The 24563-nt window shown below is 43.1% G+C and overlaps 1 protein-coding gene across 3 annotated transcripts in view; it reads left to right on the top strand.

The window, feature by feature from the left end:
* The window catches only part of CETN3 (centrin 3), a 111726-nt gene that overhangs the window by 28397 nt on the left and 58766 nt on the right, over nucleotides 1-24563 (top strand). For all 3 annotated transcript variants that reach the window (XM_086960898.1, XM_086960900.1, XM_086960899.1), the window contains exons 2-3: nucleotides 8327-8480; nucleotides 14852-14987. In XM_086960898.1, the coding sequence (XP_086817024.1) occupies nucleotides 8437-8480; nucleotides 14852-14987 (180 nt within the window). In that variant the 5' untranslated portion in view covers nucleotides 8327-8436. The remainder of the gene's footprint in view (nucleotides 1-8326; nucleotides 8481-14851; nucleotides 14988-24563) is intronic.

The raw sequence follows: 24563 nt of genomic DNA, 5'->3' as shown, positions 1-24563 counted from the left end.
TCATGCGCACAAGAGCGTGCATGACGTGCACAGCTGGCATTTGGCTTTTTTGATCGCACTCATGCCCTCCCCTACCCCCTCCTTTCTCCGACTCCCTTCTCGTTTGTCTAGTTGCGGTCACGCGGGCCCACTTCACTGCCCCTCCCCAGACCGCATCAAGTAACCCTACCCAGTAACCAAGCGCACCCTGCAATTTGACACTTTGGCGATTTGATCCGCATGGAATCTATTCCCGGAGACAAAACTCACCCGATTTCCTGGCTTCCGGAGACAAAACGCGCCCGATTTCCTGGCCCGCACTCAAAGGCGGCTAGAAAGGTAGTTTTGTGTCTTCCGCAGGCACGTATTCCAAATTTCGCATAATTGTGCCATTTTCATCGCTTCACTGCCCCTCCCCCTCCACGAGCGCATCAAGTAACCCTACCCAGTAACCAAGCGCACCCTACAACTTGAACACTTTGGTGATTTGATACGCATGGGATCTATTCCTGGAGACAAAACGCGCCCGATTTCCTGGCTCCCGGAGACAAAACACGTCCAATTTCCTGGCCCTCCACACCATATAGTCCTGTCACCCGTCCTTTCACCTTTCCATCCTCTTTCACCTTTTCTTCCTGTTTCTCGTCCTTTCTTCATCCCTTCTACCTTTCCCTTCCCCTCCCATTCTCTTTTCTCTTTCTATCTAGCCATCTTTTGTCATATAAACTTTATGAAATGTATGCTGCAGCAGGGCGCCCACTGCTTTCGTCTCATCAACATGGGTGCCACCCTTTAATAAAGCGCAGTACCCATGTTGATAATATGAGAGCGGCACCGTGCTACAGCATAAAGTTTAATAAAGTTTATTATGCACCACAGCGCCTCTTACATATCATCAACACAGGCGCCATGCTTTTAACCCCATTTTGAATACCAGATACAGAGAGCAGTGCGAACGCTCCCGCTGTGTGCTTGCTCTTAACACGTCAGCATAGGCTCCGCCTCCCCCTGACTCCTATCCACGACAGAGAGCCCATGGGGGGTTTGTACTGTTGCTGCAAAGAGTACAAGCAACCAGAAATTGCAGTCCGACTCACACCCATAATCTCTCTCGACCACTGCCAAACTTTGAGAGTAAACCTTTTTTTCTCGTTACTGTTTGCTTACACAAAAGCTTGTTTGACTCAGACATTCCGTGCAGTTCATTACCTCCTCAGCACCGGTGTCAATGTGTTCTGACGGGATACTTAATTTAAAAAAAAAGTTGAAATGAGAGAGCGTCTTTAATCTAAATGAATCTGGAGATACCACTTGCAGGTGGGGGGGGGGTAAAACTTTAGCACTATATCCAGCCTACGTGTGGGAACATGTGGCGCTTCAATAGACAGTACGTCCCGCTTCCCTGCTAGACTGGAAGCCATTATTTAAGACCTGATAGGCCTTTCTGTCTCATTATATATGTTTTTTCATTCTGGTTTAAAACAATGAATTACGCCAAATTCTTTGGGAGCCCCTCAGCGGGCCTTGCGTGGTCTGTTCTCTCTGAAGGGTGGTGGGGGCCCCCGCGCCCTTTAACCCCTTCCCTGCTCATGACGAGCTCAGCTCGTCATAAGGCACAGTTGAGCTGTGCTGATGACGAGCTGAGCTCGTCATGAAACTATAATGATCAAGGATTTTCAGCACAGGAGGAAAATATCAATAGCAGCCAAGGTGTTAAATCTCTTCTTCTATCTTGTTTGCTTGTATGTACATTTGTAACATTCTCCTCATGTAACGTACCTGGGTCTATTGTGAAGCGCTCTGACACATTTGGGTACAGTCAGCGCTATATATAAATGCATTACATAAAAAAAAAAAAAAAAAAAAAACCATCAGGGTGATGGTCAGACGGGGTTTGTTGGTCTACTGCTGATTCTTTTGTGACCACGTCTGCATTCTTTGTGTTTTGCCCTGCACTTTGAGGAGTTGCTCCTGTTTTGAATTGCACATTAAAGGACCTCATTCCTGGGCTTATTAACTAGTAAACTGCACCCGCACCCAGGTCTAATTGAAGCTGTATTTAAAATTGGATGGAAATGTTTCCTAACCACATGCATCACTTCTTTATGATTATACCAGTAGATTGATGGCCTACTGAGTGAATCATCTCATGGAAAATCGCCCACCCAGGGCATAAGTCAGATTTCGCATCATTGCCAATTGTGTGTATTAGGGTTTCGCACCAGTCATAAACAAGGACTTGATTTTTTTTAATGCTATTTTTGACACTTAATGAAAAGTAAGACATCCATTTGTTTTGCACTGCCTATCATAATCAGCAGTCCCTCTGTTGAAAAGGACTAGCTAGGCAGTGCAGTTGTTTTGTTTGAATTTTAATGCAGCCATGCTTTACTTCATGGAAAAGAGTCCATTCAGAAACCCAACCATGATGCTCCTTTTCTGGGTGGAATTCTTATTTTTTTACATAATTGATCAAAATTTTTTTTTTGTGCATTTCCTGACCTCTCATTTCTTTAGTGCTTGTTTACACATACAAGCACGTTCTAAAAATTTAATGTTATTGTGGTAATATAGCATCTTTTTATAATTTGCATTCCTTTTATTTGAAATTCTGTGCAGGTTCTCTCAATGTGACCCGGTCCTTCCTAATCATTTCCATTGTCTTCCTGGTGCAGACTCTTCCAGAGCAGACCCCAGGACACACACTAGTCAAAATTTTATTGTTGGCCTGTCTCTAATGAACTTCTCAAGACTCGCAGTCCTGGGCTGTAGAGGCCCCATAAACTAAAGAGATGGGAATCTCCCCTCCTCTCTATCGCTATGTTCACTCCCGGGATGGCATGTTTACAACTGTAAAAGTTACTTAGTTCAAGTTGATGATAAATGTGACAAAGTTGTCAACAAAGTACCTTGATGCGTAACCCAAAGTGAAACAAAAGGCTCGCAAAAGGGGAGATGTGTCGGTTCCGTGATCCGGGGGAAATTAATGATGCGTCGTGCCTCAATGCTTCCGCAGAGTAGGGGATGCGTTGTGATCCTTACCGGTGCAGGGTTGATGCGTAGATTCTCGGCCTGCGGGCCCGTTGCGATGCGCAAGATGGTGCCTTGATCCGATGCGATGACCTGGTTGCGATGCGAGAAGATGGCGCCCTTGAAGCGACGATGCGATGACGTTGCGTAGGCGCCCTGGCAGCCTTGCGACGACTGTACTTTGGAACCACGGCAGTCCCTGCGACACGCTTTTCCGGTGATGCGATGGCGACTCTCTCGATGGCAAAACACACAGGATGATGGACAGAATGTTGCATAATGGCAAAACATTCACCCCCAGTCACATATCTGGGTTTAATCCATCGTTATTTTGCTCACCAAGCCACCCCAGTTCAGACATGGCCATATGCAAATCAGCCTTGACCCTGTGCCTCATGGGAACAGTCCAGCCCGAACTGCCAAGCCATGTCTTCCCTGGACTGGAATCAAGCATCCTAGGACCGGTTTCTGGCTATCAGCCATCTTCAACCAGGATAGCTTGACTCCAGTGGCGTAGTGAGCAAGGGACCCACGTCTGGGCATACCCTTCCCACATAGGGTGAACAGCAAAACACACAAGATGATGGACAGAATGTTGCACAATGGCAAAACATTAACCCCCAGTCACAGATCTGGGTTTAATACATCGTTATTTTGCTCACCAAGCCACATAGTTCAGACATGGCCATATGCAAATCAGTCTTGACCCTGTGCCTCATGGGAACAGTCCAGCTGGAACTGCCAAGCCATGTCTTCCCTGGACCGGAATCAAGCATCCTAGGACCGGTTTCTGGCTATCAGCCATCTTCAACCAGGATATCTTGACTCCAGTGGCATAGTGAGCAAGGGACCCACGTCTGGGCATACCCTTCCCACATAGGATGAACAGCAAAACACACAAGATGATGGACAGAATGTTGCCCAATGGCAAAACATTAACCCCCAGTCACAGATCTGGATTTAATCCATCGTTATTTTGCTCACCAAGCCACCCCAGTTCAGACATGGCCAAATGCAAATCAGTCTTGACCCTGTGCCTTATGGGAACAGTCCAGCCCGAACTGCCAAGCCATGCCTTCCCTGGACCGCAATCAAGCATCCAAGGCCGGTTTCTGGCTATCAGCCGACTTCTGCCAGGATAGCTTAACTCCAGTGTCGTAGTGAGCAAGGGACCCACGTCTGGGCATACCCTTCCCACATAGGGTGAGCAGCATAACACACAAGATGATGGACAGAATGTTGCACAATGACAAAACATTCACCCCCAGTCACAGATCTGGGTTTAATCCATCGTTATTTTGCTCACCAAGCCACCCCAGTTCAGACATGGTCCTAGGATGCTTGATTCCGGTCCAGGGAAGACCTAGCTGCAGATGCAAATCTCTCTATTCACCACTGGGCTGTCCCAGCCTGTCTCTTGGGATCCCCTAGCCCTGTCACTCACAAACTCCAGACAAGGAATAGACAACCTAGCAGAGGAGGGCCTGGAAAGTTAGGCAAGAAAATACATACTTTCTAAAAGTGGTATTTTCAAATACAGAATGTTAAAACCAACTTTGCTAAAAGATGTATTTTATCATTCTGAGTTCAGGCATACTAAATTTGAATTTCTACCATGTTCCCTGAGTCAGTTCGGATTATAAGAATGTAATAATCTATCTGCCCATTCTGGTCTATGGAGAACAGGTAGCCTTGCAATAGTGAAAAACAAAAATGGCTGTAATTCACTATTAGGGCATGCTACACACATCAGAGCATGCCCTACCTTATACTTACAATGCACCCTACCCATGGGCCTACCATAGGGGTGTCTGATATGAAGCCAAGGGAAGGTTTAGGGACTGGCAAGTGGGTGCACTTGGCCAAGTCGGCATGGCAGTTCCAGACTGCACACACGCCTTGCAATGGCAGGCCTGAGGGATACTTTACAAGCTGCTTCTGTGAGTGGCACAACCAGTGCTGCAAGTCCACCAGCAGCATTTGATTTACAAGCCCTGGGCACACATGGTGCACTGTACTAGGGTCTGACAAGTAAATCAAATAACCCAGTCAGGGAGTCACTAATCAGTAGATCAATTTAACATAGGGGGCATTTGCACTGTGACACTGAATAGCAGTGGCACAGTGCCCAAAGCATTTAACCAGCAAAAAAATATCACAACAGAGGAGGCAATCCGTCAAAAATGGAAGGGCGGCTCCCGCCAATGATGCCAGGTCTAACAGGTCTGCATTAAAAGATTCCTATCTCGGGCCCGTAGTTCCAATCCAGACAGTAGGAGACAACCCACTATTTTGGCTGTTGAGTCTATCAAAGATATTGGTCTATAGTTTTCGGATTCCCCTTGTTTCCCTTTTTGTGAAGGGGGACTATAACGCTCGTCGTCCATGAAGGCAAAGGGCCTGAATATGCAATCTTAATAAAAACATTTGTCAGCACCGGGCCCCTGAGCTCCTGATCCTCCTTAAAGAATTCTATAGGAACACCATCTGGGCCCGGCGCTTTCCCCACGCTGCATGCCTCTAAGCAACATTTTACCTCTGGAAGGTAGAACACTAATTTTTCCTGAGTTTTGGGATCTGCCGAATTGTGGAGGGAGGGCAAAGACTCAGTGAGGGAGAAAATATTTGAATAATGTGCCGTCCAATTCTCTTCGCCTCCTTGCGACTATTATGAGGGATCTATTTGCATCTTAAAGTGAGGGGCATTAATTATATCCCAAAACTCTTTGGGATTGCCAGCTTGTGAGGTCTCCTTTGATCTAACTTACATCTCCTCCCTTAGAGACCTTTCCCTGACCTTTCTTGCCTTTTTGAACTCCCTACGGAGTGATGCAATTAATATGGTGTCTCTGGGTTGAGTTTTAAGGACTATTGCCAGGGCCTTTCTTAGTTTTGAGCATGCGGTGTCGAACCAGTCCTTTTTGATTATTTTAGATTTGTAGCGTGTTAACACACTACTTATATTTTCTACGATTTTAGTGAACCCAAACAGTATTTCCCGGGGAGAGATATTTGAATCCACGCAGATTTCAATACTGCCGTGAGATTTGCTCACCAATTCAGGGAGGAGTTTAGAACTCTCAATCTGAGCCCACTTCAGCAGGTAACCATTCCTTCTGGCTAAGAGTGGTGGATCAGCAACCTGTTCGATGGGCCCCTCTCCCAGAATGGATCGAAACTCGCAAGTTAAAATGGCATGATCGCTAAAGGGAGTAAATTGGGTATCCGCGATGGAGCAGGTTTCAATATAAGAATTTGATACCAGAATAAAATCAATGGTGGTTTCCTGCTTGGACCTTTGGAAGGTTTTAGGAAGGTTGTCCGTAGGGAAAGATTGTGTGTTCACAATCGCCAGATTCCTGGCTGCCAGTATTTGATTAAGTGCATTACCATAGGGACAGTGGGGAAAAATGGAAGCTCGGGTTGCCCATAAAGTCCACCCTGCCACATACTGTAGCTGGTAAATTTTTTCTAAAAGAAAAAAGTCATGTGGCACACTTCACACGTGGCTTACCTGTTTAATATACAAGTTAATGGCAGCAGAGGATCATCGGAGATGTGCTATTAGTAATTAGATTTCAGCTAATGTTTTGAATTTATATTTTGAGCATCCACAAAAAAATACATTTTTCAAAAACCTACCGCTTGAATGGAATTAAGGATAACCCAGTTCTGGGTGGTGCAAATGCATATTTCCTTGAATCAGACTCTTTAATGATTTAAGTTTCATTACCAAATGATGCATTGCATGTTGTACGCGAGGGAAGGTTGACCTGGTACTCTACATCTTTTAGGGTAGCATAAGGAAGACTCTAAATTGTGTAGTGGGCAAACTGTCGGCTTTTTTAGTGCTCGTGCATTTCTTCTATTTACATTTTGAAAAGAAACAACTATTTGTACAAGGCATACACTGAAAACATTTTGAAATGGGATATTAAAGCAGGAGTGTTAAAGAATGCATGCAAAATAATGCCCAATAGTAAAATGGTCACGGACAGGGCACAAGTCATAAAAAAAAGTGGGGGGACTGACCAAGTTGGACAGTATGCAAGTGACATCATGATGGGTGCCATCAAAGCACATGACGTCATGACATGTGATATTCCATGTGGCATCACAGGATGTGACCTCATTGGACGTGATGCTCTGATATGTGTATGTTATAACGTATGCCAACCGAAAATGCAATAAAATACGTCTAAAAAAAGTTGTCTCCTGCAAAGCATATCATGTAACATGCAGATCACAGATTTTTATTTTATGTAGATAGTTAAGTGGATTACTGCTTTGAACAGAGAGATCCTTTTGTTACTTGCAGTTAATAAGTTGTAGTCCTTCTAGTAGACCACAGTGAGCTATGAAGGGTATTTGACTCCTACATCTTGTAATCCTTACTGTTTCATGTAACGCATCTTGTACATATATTTATACACTTAAATGATTTATTTGGAATGGATAATGTGTATGTTAAGTAACACGCTCTAACACTATGCATTGTGATGAGTAGCATTATAAAAGAAATAAAATAGTGCTATTTAAATTATTTGTGGAAATACTGAGACAGACCGACCCATCTGAAATTACAGTGCATGCACTTATTTACAACAAAGTAAAAAGCATGCATCTCTGAAATACATGTGAAGAGATAACAAGCTGTGTGCTTTTGTTTCTTCGCCGGCGCATTTACATTTGTGAGGTTCCAGGACGTCTCCAGTCCCGTACACGATCAAAAGGAGGCTGATGGCCCCTTAACTTCTGTCTTTATCATTGCCCAGCTGGAGGTGAAAAAAAGTGCCTCCTCGCTGCCTTCACATTGCTGCTGGGAATCCAATGCAAAACACGTGCAGGAGCTGATGAACGTGTCCCGGTGTCTCAAAATTACACTGGGACAAGTTCAACATATTTCTGTGGGGCCCAACTTCTTAGCAGGGTGGCGTCCACCCTTTGAAAATAGTGGATGGACGAGGTGTACCCGCGTGTACCCCTGATAACATAACATAACATGTGTATTTGTAAAGCGCTTGTTCACCCGTAGGTATCTTGGCTCTTAATAACAGATGTTTATTGTTACCCAACTCAATGGTACTCATTTTATCGACCTCAGATGGATAAAAGACTGAGTGGACCCGCCGGGTTTTGAACCTTAAGCATTTAACTAATATTTTAATGTATAAATTCCCTGACTGGCTGCACATTCGGTATGTGGCGATTTTGCAATGAACACACTTTTTTTTAACACAAACCAAATGTCATTAAAGGGTAGGGATTGCCTTGCGATAAAGACAACAATCTAGCTAAAGTGTTTGTTTACTTCTAGGTTGACGTCAGCATGGGAATGATGGTGATTGACTGGTGACGTATCAACAATAAAACAATTGCGGTTACAGGCAAGGTCTCCTATCTCCTGGTTGTTTTGTTCTTGCTGTGATGTCCTCGATCACCCCCAACAACGTAGGCCTGGAGTTTCAAAGGTGATTTCCAATATTGTCCAAGTGAACAATGACAATTATGTTTTTACTCATTTAATATCCGCATGTATTGTTCTTTTTTCGGTTTTATTTTTGTATTTTACATTTTTTGGTGGTGCCGCACCAAGCATTCTGTAAAAGGACTTTGCTATGCTGACCATGGCCACCTGGCCACCTGGCATGCATCTAAAAAACTGCTCTTTTTTATAATATGTAATAGTTAAGGATTGTTTTGTTTTTTAAGACTATGCTGCATAAGATGCTCTTGGTTGCTTTGGAGTGTCTATTTTGAGCTAGACATGATACTCCAGATGAGGTCTTATTAATCATTTATACAACAGCTTCCTTTTCTTCTCTGACTGAATCTCTTCCTGTGCAACTTAGCATTTTGGTGGCTATTTACCCTTCTTGCGATATCCTGTTTGAATAGAGTACGTCTAACATCTTTCTCTAGAGTTTTGTCTTCTAGTATGCCCTTCTGCGCTTTCCCTAGCTTGACTTCTTCAGAATTTGGCTACAATAAAACTTGATTGCAACCTATAATCACTTTCTTTTTTCAAGGATCACTTTCATTTTTCAAGGATTTAGGTGCCGAAATCTCTTTTCTTTTCAGTTGGGCTGGTATTTCCTCTTTTGCTTTTCCCCACTAATTTGACGTCAACTGCAATTGTCTTGTCATATGTGAAGTTAAAGCACAAAAGGCCTTTAACTTTAGGTAAAACAGTACAAATCCTGGGAGGGCAGCTTGCAAAAGGAGGAATGAACATTATGACAGCCTCTCAGAGCCTACTGTTGTAGCGCTGACAATGCTCAAGTCAGCTTCTGCTTTGCAGATGTCCGATATTCCACCACACATTAATTCTGTTTGTATTATTACTGGGCAATACCAGCATGTTGATTTTGAAAATTGAAGTGTGTTAATTAATGACAAATACAGTGTGGGAGAAGGCAATAACAGGTAAGTAACTTTATTTGTATGCCCCTGAACATTTCAATCGCTCCCACATGACTTCTGTGTGTTCTTCTAGCCTTTTCCGTGCTCATGACGAGTTTAGCTCGTCATGAGCCGTGGAACGCTCACACGTGGGGATAATTCCCCTGCTGTGCTGAACGTTCCACGGCAACGGCTGTGGTCATGACGAGTCGAGCACAGGAGTCTCAACGAATGCCGTCATCAGGATTGGTAACCGCTGGGGACAACACGATGCGTGAGCCATTACTGGACTTAGCAAAGTATCGACATCCATTGGTACTGCTGATTGTAGTGCAAGACAGGTGTCTAACACGCATTCCTCTCCGCATAGCATACATCGAAGCACAGGTAAGATGCAGTTCTGCCATATAGGTCTGAATGAAAGAAACCAGGTCATATTCAGATCTCTTAGCCGGGCTAGTCCAAGGACTTCAGTTATGCGGTTCCGGTAGCGTATTGCTAGGATCGTTTCTTCCATCCTTGCCGGAGTCATGTCTGTGTTTTGGCTTGCCATATCGGAGCAGGAGGGTCAAAAATAAAATACCTGCTAAGAGTCCCAAAAGCAGTGTTAGGCCGCCAAAGACCGAATGGACAAAATTGGGATAGATGCCCAGGACTGCTTCGAAGGGTGTTAACAGTCCTGAAAAAATTGTCTTAAATACATTCGCAATACCACTGGCATTCGACATATTTAGGATTTGGCTGAGCATTTCTGTGAAATGCACGGGGCAATTTGTTGATAAAAGTGTATGTATCTCTGCAGTTGTCCTTGCAACTTGGAGATCATAAGTCTCTTTTAATGACGTGATGGGCACTGTTGTCTGCAAAAGCACAGACTTCATTCTGCTTAAAGTATTAATTCGTATAGAAGAGATATTCAAAGGAGGCCAAATCGGAGCCACTGAGTCTCCAGGGCCATTTGGCTACAATGCCTGCATACAGCAAGTGACCATGGAGCTGACGCTTAAGAGATATGCTTTCACTGGCACCAAGCCACAACAGCTGTGATCCGTTATTAGAACGTAACTCCCGTTAGAAAGTTGCCTAAAGAATGGCTCTATCTGTGTTGCAGGTGTGCCATGCTGGTGGCATGAAAGGTTATTCGAAGTACCCTCACAGGTCCCATGCAAGTTAATACCTTGGCACAGAGGTGCCAAGGTTACCGCTTAGTGATTGTTTACACTCATTACCACTAAGAAATACATTTTTGTTGTTGTCACTATAACGTGTGTGTATAAGGTAATTTCCATGATGACTTAATGTATCCTTTACCCAACTTTTCATACTGGCCTGCCGGTATATACTCAAGGCAATTTTTAAACTGGAAGTTGTTATCGGAATTGTGATAATCCCGTGTATTATCCATTCAATGACAGGTCTTTCTGACATTGTCAATGGTAATCTCTCAAGTTTTTCGATGCTCAGGATTGTATAGTCTGCTCCTTTTTGTGCCAAACTGATTTGTTTATCAGTAAGGTTAAAGATAGAAAACAATGACGTTGTGTTGATTAAACGCCATGGCACATAGCCTGAACGGAGATTTTGCAACGTCCAGCCTAGCTGTACAATAGAACGTAATTGGGACTGGCCATGTTGTAACATTAGCAAGTCCTTGTCTATTATATCAATAGCAGATGATACAATACTGTCCAGCGAATATATTCTGGAGCACAGAGTCATTAACCCATTGTCCACAACAGAAAGTGATTTTTCCAAATTAATACGATCAATTTCTTGTATTTTCTCTGCTGTTTCAATTTGAGTCTCTTTCCATGCCTTGTTGTAAGCAGCTTATATACTGGCCGCTATGAAACGTTTTTGACGCTGTTTGCGTGGTCCCATTATGAAATCTCGCAAGTCAGCCCCATCTTTAAGTAAAGACAAGTGTTGCTTAATTTGTGCCAGTGTGGATGTTTGTTGCCATTCAAGGCATAGTTTCCCTACACTGTATGTTATTACTATCCCTGTTGTTGTCTCTGGGAGTATCTAGGGTCTGGTCTGGTCATTTTTAACCCCTGTAATTAGTTCAGGAATCTGTCTTGACAGTTATTCGTGTCTGTAGGCCAGATTAACCACTTTTTCCAATCAGGATGTGTTTTGTTTTCATTTAAAATTTGGGATACGTCTACCTCAATATCTGTGGTTGCATTATCAGGTATTGGCTTTGGAATAGACGGTTTGTTAAGGTCTTTATTCTTGGCTAGGCCAAGACAGGTCGTTTGTTGAATTGTGTCATTCAAGAACATTATTTGTTCTGGGATCATGCAGGCTCGAAATAATGCTTCTAGGCCTTGTACCTGCCAATCTTTTGTACCCCAGATGGTTTTTGTTTCAATGTTATTTTTCCAGAAATCAAAACCAAATGTAATCATTTTTTCATAAAATGCTTCTGAATATATCAATTTAGTATTTGTCAGCATGGTTTTTGTCCCTGTTTTATCTAACAGTTTATAATAAAATGTTTCTGCATCACTTGTGTTAAACCCTGAGAAGTATTGGAATTTCTCATAGAATGTTTTTGAACTGCTTTTAGGTGGAGTAGCACAATGTTCCCATTGGTTATATTTAAAAACATTTCTAGGTTGAGCAGATTTATGTAAATAGTGATCTGCATAATGAGTAAAACAGTACATCTGTTCATAATTCGATGAACCTTGCAAATAATCGTGTTCAGTAAATTTTGCTGACAAAACTAAATCCGACATCATATTATTTATACTTTCAAAGTCCCAATCATCCGAGAATGTACTTGGTTTTACGAAGTCACTTAATGAAACCTTGAATTGATGAGGATATTTCAAGAGTTCAACGGGCCATATATTTCGTCGTCTGTCTTGTCACAAACTACCCCGCCGGGGATTGGAATGGCTGTGACATTCACTGATGATAGTTCTCTTTTCTCGATGTGGGATGATTTGTGAGGCTTCAGAACTAAGTTGATGTTCTGACTTGCTGTGTCCATTGTACTGTATTTTCCCTCAATGGATTTTCCCAAGCAAAGTACCATGATGAGCCAAAGCAGGAGGAAAAATACACCTAGCCCAATCCAAAATTCTAACCATGGAGAAATAAGATGGGTTTCTTTGAGTTGATGAAAGAGTTCTGTTGCTTTTTCTTTAAAAGTCTTTGTTGCTGGCGTCACTTCAGGGTCGCTTTGATCTTCAGAAAAGTTATCGAAATTGATGGAGTAGCCAGATGCAGTTCTGTCGATTGTTGGAATTGTTTTCTCAATTTGCCTTTCAGTAGCACATTCTGATGCTACATCATTGTAGACTGGTGTTTCACGATGAACTTTTTAAATTTGGTTTTCAAGAGGCACAAGTTCCATGGCATTTCTGCATAGTCCTTTTTTTATTCACTGCAGGTTTATCAAATGTGATTAGTCTTTCAGTTTGAACCTCTTGGATACTAGCTAATTTGGGTATTCTGTTACTTCTTGGGAGTCCACTGGGCCTACTATTTATTATAGGCCACATGATTGTGGTTTTACCAGGTCGATGGATACAACTCTGTTCTCCTATTTACCAGCAAGGGGCGGTAGTACTACAGATCTTGTTCCATTGATTGCTAAGACAGGTACTGCTTTTCTGTAAGAAGGCCCAAATTCCTTCTTCACCGCTATTTTTTCTCTGACCAGATCCTCAATCTTTGGAATCCAGACAGGTCTTGCTGGGACAGGTGGTGTGTCTTCAGTGGTTGTTGGCTGCTGCTTAAACTTTATGTTGCTCAGGGCTTTTCTTGTTTCATTTACGTCCTGTAAAACAGCCATACGGTCTTTGATGTCAAAGTCTTTTTTCTTATCTTCTACCACTGAAGCATGACTATCTAAGTCCTGAACATACATTCTAGTTCCGAACAATAGTTCGTACGGGGCTGAAACCTTTTAGAGAATTTCCTGGCAAGTTGTTAAGACTACGTTAGACACTTGTTAAATGCTGGACCCACCCATCACCTGAACCTAATACCTTTGCCGTTATAGATTGCTTTATGTCTCGGTTTTTTCTTTCCACTACCCCGTTTCCCTCAGGATGGAAGGGACAAGAGAACCACAATCCAATGCCCATGCTGGTCATGGCCTCCCTATTAGCTCGAGAGCTAAAAGCAGGACCCTGGTCAGAATGAAGCATGGCAATTGCGTATGTGCCGATAAAGACTTGCAAATCTTTTATAACAGTTCTGGCGTCAGCAGAGCGCTGGGGCCACATTTTTAAGTGAATATAGTCTTAAAAAAGTAATTAATAGGATGCTGGATTTCATGTGTAGATAGCCCTATGCTACCTACAGAAATGGCCATGGCATTACTCCGGTTGGCTCGTTACTGCGGTCTCTGTTGCAGTCTGGACAGCCCTTCGCAAATTTATAATGTTGCAGGCTCATCCCTGGCCACCAGTATTCTGATTGTAATTCTGTCTGAGATTCCTTCATCTGTTTGTGCCTCGAACCTTCACCCATATGTGCGTCTGCTATCAATAAGAATCTCCGGTTCATGTTTGGAATTACCCTATCCCCCACTCCAGGGATTCGAGCAAAAGGAACGGAGTTTGCATCAATTATGTATGTTTAATTGAGTGGATAGTTCACAGGTAGTGCTGCACAGTTGTCTTTTGAAGACGTTTTTACCGCCAGCATGGTTTCCCCGTCTATGTATTTTTCTGAACGCTTTTTTGTGGCTACGGAAGCCGGTTTAGTTGCTTCCGCTGTGGATGAATTAGCCAATGAATTCCCTGCAACGTGAACGCCATCACGTTGATGACTCAGAGTGTGTATCACGTGAGTCTTTTGTAGTTCTTTCTGTAAAATAACTACTTGCTTCCATAGAATTTTATGCTTGATTGTGGCACCTGTGTCATCTTTGTAATCATTTTGAACCCAGTTCTGCAAATCATTATTGTAAGAATTGATGCAAAAATGCGAATCGCACACGATTAGTGTCAGGAATTCTCGTTCGGCATTTTCAAGCGCCATCTTTAAAGATCTGATTTCAGCTCGCTGAGCCAAACATTTTCTCAGTGATTCAGTTTTTGTTATTTTCGGTCTGAATTTACCGCAGAGCCAGCGACCTTTAACAATCGCGCAGGCTGCATCGTAGGATTTATCATCTACATTGTAATGTTGTACAAATCTGTCTGTATAGATTATACAAGAGTACTGTATATTTTTAGACAATATATATTTTTAATATGAAGGGAAATGGAAACATCCAACAGAGCATTGAGCAGGCAACAAATGCTTGAACCACTCTTATGCTGGGAAAAGAATAACCAGCTTGTCAGCTTATAATGTATTACTGCCTAGAATTCTTGTAAGACAGCGAAACCTGTCTTTTACACCAAATTTACAATTCTATGCCTTTTGTCGGAAATTATAAGGCTAAAACTGTTTACCTTAATTTCACTTCTAGAAATGAACTACAAACAGACAAAACAAAACGGAAGAAAAGAAGGGAGCTGACAGAGGAGCAAAAGCAGGAAATCAAAGATGCATTTGAACTATTTGATACAGATAAGGATAAAGCAATTGATTATCATGAACTGAAGGTACTTCTAATTAACTAATATTTGTCTGCCATAACTTTTCCTTTACATTAAGGACAATGTGCTCCTATTTCTAGGTGTACACTTTTCACACGTCTGTTTGTGTTTGTAACTTGCTGTATTTATTATGCACCTTTATCATTATGCAACTGAGTGTTTGAACCTTTTAGGCCTAGTGTTTTAAGTGTTAAATGTGCTGTTGTAATAACACATTTCTTCAACCTTTAACTTTCTTGTGGATTCACAAGTTCGAATTATTTTCAGTTGCCAGGCTGGGTAACCTCACTAGTCGATGTTTAAACAGGGGTCATATGCTGTAATTTAATACTGCTTTAGGCATGTTTTATGTGTAGTCTTTTTACCTCATTTTGTGTCCTGAAAACTGGCTAGTGAACTGAAGAGACCTTGAGCTCTACTACTACTACTTCCATATTTCATATTTTCTACTGTATGTCAAACTTACGTCCTCATTAGGATTAACGGTGAATCCGCATCCTCCGGGCCGGCGGAAGCCACCGCTGGCCCAGTGGATGCAGATTCACTGCCGCGGCCACGGAATACACCCACCGCCAGATTAGGATGGCGGTGGGACCAGCGGCGGACGCCAGGTCCGTCCGCCGCTGATCCGCAGGGTGTGGAGGTTCCATTTGGTGGCGGTCTCTGCAAGACACCGTCAGCCAAATTAGGATGTGCATCGTCTCATGCTTTTCCACGGCGGCTTTTCCGCCGTGGAAAAGCGTGTGGTCTTTGGTGTTTGGGGGCCCGTTGCAGGCCCCCAGGGTGTCGGGGTTGGGGGGTGCACATGGGGGGTACCTATGGTACCCCCCAGCATTTACATGCACAAAGCGGCAGGCACCGCGTGGGGCCTGCCGCTTTGTGCATGTAAATGTTAAACATGCATTTTTAACTTTGCGGCGGGTGCTGCTTCAAGCAGCACCCACTGCAAGGTTAAAGATACAGAATGTGACCGCCAGGGTAGCGGTCACATCCTAATTGCACCGGATGGACCACCGCTGCCCCTGCGGACGGTCCCTCCACCTCGGGGGTGGCGGACGGACGCAGGTGCGTCCGCCATCCTAATGAGGCCCTATAGGAAGGAATCATGAAAGGTCTGTTTTCCTTTAATTTTGTCACGTTTTCTCCACAGTGTCTGTCGTTTTTGGTCAGTTACTGCCTGTGACCTTCATCTCTCATCTCCAGTTGCAAAGTGAGATGTGCTTATTTGTTCCTGCATGGCAAAGCTTTGGTAGTGGGAATGTACCTCATGATTAACACATTTTTAAGGAGTCCCTCTTTAGGGTTTGTGAACCTTGAAAAAAAAAACAGACCCTCCAGGATTTTGCGATTTGCAAAATAATCGCAAAATCTGCACTTTGTTAAAAAGGCTGTGCTTTTTACAAAAGTGCAAGCGAAATCGAAACTTGGCGGCTGGGTGGCAGAAAGCTGCAGCAGTCCTGCCTCCTGCAGGAAGAGTAGAGAAAGTAGCTATGGAGACCAAATCGCCTGCAGATATCTTGAGGAATTCCTGCATTGAGTTCTCGTGAACAACGTGCAGACAGCAAGGGGGACTTTTTTTTTAATTGTCGCCTTTAGCTGTGTCAAAAATCAAGGGCAAGTTAGGGACCCATCTTTTGTGCTTGTTCAAGACGAGGGCTCTTCTTATGTTCTGGGAGTCTTTCGATATTTGTCTTGTTTTTACAGTTCCAACTGTCCGCGGAACTGATGAAAAGATTCTTGTAATGTACGCAGAGAGGCGGGCTGTGACATTTCTCCTCTGACCGTCTAAAATATCCTCAGTTGCATTTCTGAACTGATGGCTTGTGTGCACTACACAAGATGCAAGACTCGCCCTTTTCACTGGTGGTTTATATTATTTTTGCTTTATTGCTGTTGGAGCTTCAGTTCAAGATGTTGCGCTCTGCCTGCTTCAAGGGATCGGCTCCCAGATTTTAAATGCCTTATGTTTCATGCAGTTTAATGGGGCTCTCGCTTGGCCAGCTTGGCCTGCCGAGACTTGCCCCTCTCTGTTTCTTTCATTTTGCCGAGTGGGCGGGAGAACTCCATGACGTTACATATACATGGCACTGAAACATATTTGATAGCTCCGAGAGTTATGGGAAAGTACTGGTCTTTCATAGTACTGAGTCATCATAGCCATAACACCCTTTGTTCTAGGGTTTACATTTAGAACGCTCCATGCCTTTTTTTCCTTGCCACTGCACCACATGTCCAGTAGACAAACACTGCACAGTCTGAGTAGCAATCGCCACAGAGCGGCCCAGTCTCGAATGATTATGATGCCCACAGAAGCATACATCTCTGTGCGGGTCTCGGACCCACTAGCAGGCAGCGGGAGAGGCTCCCATTGCTATGGAGGTTGTGAGTTCGAGTGTACAACATTTTTCAGCAGCACCAGATCCGAAGCCTAAATGCGCTCGAGCGCCTAGAGGGCAGTGAGGTTACATAGTGCTTTGTACAGGACAACACACTCTAATGTCTACCTAGAGTTAAGCCTGTCACCACAAGCTGCCATTAAACATGGTGTCTTGTATTGTAGTATGCAGCGGCCTGGAACCTCACTTAAATGCAATTACAACAGAGGGGAAACAAAGTATCACAGTTTGTTATCTCTTCACATGTACGTAAGAGGTGCATGCTTTTGACTTTGTTCAGTCCTTTAATGTAAGTGCATTCACTGTAAGAATGCCAGCTGTGTTTCTCTGTCCAAGTATTTACAAAAATAACAATTTAAATAGTACTATTGTATTTCTTTTTTTGCCCTACTCATCCCAATGCAGGGTGTCAGATAGTTTTACATAACACACACTTTAGACCTTGATAATAAATCATGTACGTGTGTAAATCAATGTACAAGATGTGTTACATGAGTCAGTGAGGGCTATAAGGTGTAGGAGTCACATGCCCTTCACAGTTCACTGTGCTATATTAGAAGAATTATAATTTATGAAATGCAATTAACAAAAGGATCTCTGTGAGGAAAGCAGTAACTTACTTACCTAGCTACATAAAATAAAAATGTCTCATCTGTATGTTACATGATGTGCTTTACAGGAAACAAATTAACCTTCTGTACTACTTTGATGCAAGTCTGGGACTACACAAAACTCAGATCTCTCCAACAAATGCTTTAACCTCCAGAGTTTTCTAACCATTATTATTGTACCCTGGGCAGGTCTGTAGCTCTGTAACTCCATACATTTTTTTACATGCAAACTTTGCAACCAATTAAGCAGAAGAGATTTACTGCCATGCTACTTTTTCCAATTTCTTTGTGGCAAGGCTTTGAAAAAAATAATTATTCTAGTCTTTAAGTACATTATATTACTGTTTTTTCCTGTATCACACCTCGCCAGTCGTTACAAGCAATAACAAGCAAAGGATGTGGCCGTACTCTCATTTGACCCATTCTCTTTCTGTGTTGCATCAATTTCTTGGCTCACTTATTCTCTTTTCCTCATGGTTGCACGTTTTCCCCCACTCATTATAATACCTATACTTTCTATTTTCCCAATAACCACCACCTCCACACCTAGCCTCCTACAACACCTAACCCTGGTCCTTCACCACCCTTGGATCCAGATAACAAGCTTTCCTCTGCCTACCTCAGTTCCCCTTTCTCACCTCCCTCTAACTTAACAACCTCAAATGCCCTTACCATTAACCAACTCTATTTGATAGAGGCGTCTCCTCATGAACGCTATATATAAGAACATCTTACATATCTAAAACCTGATTTTGGATGCAATCCCTAAAACCTGGCAAGGGGTTGAGGCATTCGAAGTCCTCCTTTAGACGATCCGATCTGCATACAAAGTCCTCCCCCAAAAGCACCCCCAGAAGACTGGAGAAAGACTGGCAGTTATTTAAAAAAATAAATTACCAGCTTTTCAATAATTTGACATATCTTAAAGCAAACTACTTTTTGTCCACTATTCTCATTCAACTAACTTTATAAAGAGCATTATCTGTAAATCACAGAACACCACAACAGTCTCTTCATTTTGGTAGGCCTGAAGTACTATTATGACTGCCTTTACCTTGCCTAACTGAAAGCCTCTGTAGCAGCATTAGAGTACATCAGTCTTTTCCAGCTTCTCTGACTCACCACACTTAAATGGAAACATCTTGAATGCTACATTCCCTCTGCCAAAATCCATCACAGTAAGAGCAAACCACTATCTCATGTCCTTCTTTGTGAACCTCCCTACAAGAATAATTATAACAGCAAATGTGACCAACAAAGCTACCAAAATACAGTGAAACAAATTAAAATTCTTAGCACATAAGCCCCAGACCTCAGACCTTCAAATCAGCAATGAAGTACGCAAACCACTGTACCCAGTGGATATCCACATTCAAATAACCTTCTTTAGAACTTTATAGGATCAGAATTCTGCAACCCTGACTGCACTGCCCCCAAAATGCTAGCTTTATACGTAGCCCTCGTAAATGAACTTCTACATCATACCATCTTCATTGATAATCATTTACATTAATTGTTCCACCCATGAACTGGGTTTCATAAGACTTAGCTTTGCAGCCTCTCTAAGGGTGCGTTTTAAAATGTTCGGCTTTCTTTTAAAATAAGATGCATTTGGTCAATACATATAACAACCTTGCAGCAGTGCCAACCTTTTGCTGCCCGACACCCCCAAATAAATGTGTAAAATTATGAAAAAAGCAGTTAAATAGGCTGACTTTTGACAGGCAGAAAACTAGGATATTACTCCTGTATTAGCCACCAGCTTCCTAATCCCATCATGCCTTGTACTGGCAGTTGCTTCAGATTACCAGCTCTTTTGTTCCGTCTGACTAGAGAATGATTCTGGAACACTTTCAGTTGAAAAATAGTGTTTTATGTACTGGTAGAATTTTTTTCATAATTATTTTTGTCTTCATTTAATGTCTTCCCTAGACCTCAGTCTTTTATTTTTCACAAAAAGTTTGTGGATTTTGTCACTTTTTTCCACAGAGATTGACAGTCATGCCTTCTATTTGTTAAATGCCCCAGCGTGGTTGAAAGAAGATAGCTGATGCCCCTAATGCACTTTGAAGGTTTGGCTCTCAAATTCTCACAGTATGTGTAAGAGAGTAGGATCTGCTTACTATGGTTACCCCCACTTTTTTGCTGTGTTTCACTGATTTATCGACTTTAGTCTGGCTGAGGCCCTGCTAACAAGGCCCCAGCCTAGCTGCTTCCTCTCTAAACTGATTGCATGTACATTAGGTACACTCCAAATTGGTTACTGGGTTACCTTTGCGAGTCCCTAGTATATGGTACCTTAGGCACCCAGGGCATAGGTGTCCCAGAGGCCTACCTGGGGCTATAGGCATGTATTATGCCACCCCAGGGAAGCCTTCCAAAATGACACCACAGGTCTGCTACTACGGTAGTATACCTATATCTACCTTTTTAAAACAGACACATATAAACCTATAAGTCACTCCTATGGCAGGCTGTGACAATCATGGAGGCAGAGTGCTTAGTTACCACCGTTATGGTTGAAACGGTGGTAAGAAATGATAGTAGTTTTTTCATTGATGGTTGCAATTGAAAGGTGTAAATAATTGCTCAAAGAGTTTATAGCGCAGTTTTGATATCCACGGAGGTGCGAGTGGGTTATAAGGTGGAGTGAAAGCAGGAGATTTCTTGCAGAGTAGTTTACTATACGAGTAGATAACACATGCCTCTATAGATACACATTTAAATAGGATTCCTTTGTACACTTTTATTATATTTTTTAATTTCCTGAGTGCAAATCCCAATAGATGCTCATATACTGTAATTATTGCTAATTAATTGATTGCTTTCTAGTTATGGCATTTAATGTTGCATTGCAGGTCCGGCTGAAACTTATGAAGATCTGAATTTTGAAACTTATTAGTACAACTGTATATCTCCCTGAAGAAGGGTTCAGAATAACCCGAAATGCATTGGGATTTTCTGTTATAACTTTAATGTACATATTTGTGTCAGAACACACACAGCGTGCTTCAGATTCAATTCAGTTCAATTCATTAGGATGTTGTCTCTTTCCGTATATTGAATGAACTGTAATTCAGTGATGTACAGAATTATTGATTTGTGGATTTAATAATGCATATTGGTTGATATGTTTTGGATAAATACGAGACAATCATAAATTTGTGATTCTTAATCGAAAAACAATGGTGTAAATTTATTGAAGACATTAGGTGTCCTAAGCAGTGTGTCACGCAGGCAGTGGTCTCCAGTGCCTCACATTTGCATATAACTCTTGGGTTTTTAGGACTAGAACCCCATACACGTGACAGCACGCACACTGAGACTCAGTACTTTAAAGAGTTTATAGCGTAGAATTAAGAGAGTACAAGGGAGTGCAGGCCCACCACCTCATATTAACTTTGCAATGGCTGCATCAAAACATGTTGTGTTTGTAAATGTAAATGTAAATGGTGTGAAACACTTTGGAATACTACCCCTGCCAGTCCTGGCGGCGGGGGTAGCATTCCACCCTTCTAGAGGGAGAAAACATGTACACACTGGTCTAACCGGTAAAAGTTAAACAGAGCCCCAGCATCACAAAATGGATGCTGCTGCCACAGACACGAGTCTGACCTCCTGCTGCTGGATGAAACTCCGACAGGGGAGGCCCGGACAATAGGTTTCCAGGTTTCCTGTCCAGGGAGGTGTAACCACCTCCCCAGACAGGCTTTAGTGTATTGGGGCAGGGTGGGTGCATTCACATAATGCTTTTCAGACAGTGCCTGGGCACACAAGGTATCCCTGTGCATTTCCCAGCTTAAACCAGTTGCTGGGGCACTCAGCCCCAGTTCTGGCGTGAAACTGGACAAAGGGGAAGGGATGTAACCACCCCCTCCCCAGGTCCTCCCATAGGTGAGACCTTAGAGTTAGTCCATCCCCTAAACTTGGTATACGTATAGGAACCCAGTCCCTAGGACTTTAGATTACCCTGGATGAAACTCTGCAACATATATATCTTGGACCTTTGACATTCTGTTTCGACTAGAGGACTGAAGAAATCTCCCTTGGGGTCAAGGTGTGACTTCCTGTTCAAACAGGCACCACAGAAACAGCTTGCCGGTCTGCATTTTCGAGGCTCCCGCCGGATCCCGAAGAATCTGCGACTAAGGACACGGACTTCCAGACATCTCCGAGGCTGACACGAGTCCCCAGCAAAGCTGAGACCTGTAGCCATCACGAGAGATGTGGAACTGGAACTCCTGGACATCCAGCACATTTGATAGTGCATCGACTTCCTGAGCTATCCCGGAGTTGTGCATTGGGCTACTTGTAGTCCAAGCCCTGAGCACCTTTTTCACCAAAGCTTGTGGGCCAGCACTCCACGAGTGTTCCTTGGGCCCGCTTCCTGCAGTCCTGCTTGAGGCCCCTTCGCGATCCCTGCTCCGTCAACTGGTGAGTCCCCATGAAGGAATCTCGTTTGTTTCTTGGGCTTTCCTGGTTGCTCTAGACGTGCCATGACTCCCCTCCAAAGGGTGAGTCCCTCAGACCTTGCTGGTCTGCACCAAAGCCAGTCTTTCCATTCTGCGTGGGTTACTGTTGCCAAGGCTTGTTGGGTTAAATCCGGATACCGACGCTGCAGCATCCGACGTGGGACAGCTAGAATCCAGCTCCTGGTTGCCGTCAACGCCTCCTTGTCCTCGTAGCTGAAGAGTCAAGCTTCATCTACATCACCTGAAATCCCCTGACATCGGCTGGCATCTTCTTGTTGCCTCCCTGGTCACTGGCAACTGACCCAGACTCTGTCCCCTATGCTTTCAGGCTCTTCAGATCTTCGATCCACCCTTGGATCCATCCGGACACTCTTCATCTGGTCGCCTGCAGCACGTCTTTGCAGTTCTCCATAGGAAACGACGAGGAAACCAGACACAAAAAGACACCTATGCACCTATGCACCTATGCTCCCATGAGTCTTGACTCTCAAATTGTCCAGTACTGAAGGGGTTTGTTCCTAGTCCACTCCTAAGTGTCCTTATTCTTTAAAAATCGAACTGCAACTTTCTACATAGAAGTCAATGGTGATTCGCTGCTGTGTTCCTGGTTGTCCAGCGGTTCTACAGGCACTAGGCCTTGTCTCTATGCTCATCTATGCTTCTAAGAAAGTGGTTCTTATACCACTTTCTTAGTATATGGTTTGTGAGGCCCCTAGGGCAAAACTTATACTGTGCTAATTTACTGTAATAAGTTTAATTGTATTGTACTTTTACCTGTTGCCTCATAAAGAGACTAGAGGGGTGTTTTTAGAATAAATACATATATTTTTTATATATAGACTTAGCCTGAAGCCTGCCCTCCACAGCTACCACAAGGATAGCTTTCTATAAAGGTTGTCTTTAAACCTACCATCAATAAGGGTTGTTTGGACTGGTGCAAGGTGCTCACTAGATTAGTGGACAGCATATGCCAGGACAACTTCTCGCACTATGCAAGAATTAACTTTTTGCCAAAAGCATGTCAAAAAGGACTTTTAAGTTTGTGAGGATAGTCGTCCGAGAGGTAGAATGGGTAATGACCTGAAGAGGAAACCAATCTGTGCAGGTGCACAAAAGAGCAGCCATGAAGCTGCGTCTTTAGGTGGATCAGAACTCTCAATCCCTAACGTCCGCAAAGAGGGAGATCAAGGGAGGAAAGGAGGCATAGGAAACCCTGCCACTCCATTTGCCTGATCGGTGTCAAAGACTTAGTCATGAAAGACATGAAAGGTGGATGCACTCCTATGTCCTTACAAACACATGCATCGCTGATCACAATGTTGAAGCGGACCCATCACACAGCGATGGACACAATAAATGGCAAGAAGACTCTACCACATGCACTCTGTTTATGGTGAAATCATTGACGTTCAAGCATAAGAGTTTGACATTGAGAATGTTTCATTCTGCCACCCCATCTCCTGCTGTGTCCAAGCTTGTCCAAGGACTCCCATCATCATCATACCTGCATATGATCCTCTCAAGACATCACTTAAACCTTTCCCAATCTCGAAGGCTACAGTGTTGCCCAGTAACACCAAAACTACTTCACTCGAAGAAGTGTTGCCACCTCTGATGACTCCAATGGCTAAAAGTCTTGTTGCCACAAAAAACTCGTTTTAATTTGTGGTATGCTACAACCATCCGTGAAAAATGGTACTTTGCTACTGGCACCAATTCAGATACATCTACTTCCAGATTCCAGCCTTGTCTCACGGTTTTCCCCCTCGGATTTTCTCTTAAATATTTATCTTTAAACACCGCAGACTTGAAGCTTGATTGTTATATCGACGTTAAATCAAAGGGAGCAATCCAGACCTTTATTAATAGTCTTTGCAGAGATTACAAAAGAAAAGTTATTTACACCACTGAGCACCAAGGAAGCAATACATAACCTTGTTAAGAAATATAGTTATGTTCGGCAGGTCTCATGATAACTTCAAACAGATCGTAGACGTAGAACCGATTTTGTGATTTTTTTCAGTTGTGCAAGACACACACCTGCTCCCGAAACCACGTCTCCTGACAGAGATAGTAAATACCTTGATAATTTAGCTCAGAAAA

Source organism: Lissotriton vulgaris, chromosome 3_1 (assembly GCF_964263255.1).
Source record: "Lissotriton vulgaris chromosome 3_1, aLisVul1.2, whole genome shotgun sequence".
Lineage (NCBI taxonomy): Eukaryota > Metazoa > Chordata > Amphibia > Caudata > Salamandridae > Lissotriton > Lissotriton vulgaris.
Note: the sequence above shows the minus strand (reverse complement) of the source record. Positions and strands in the feature narration are given on the sequence as shown.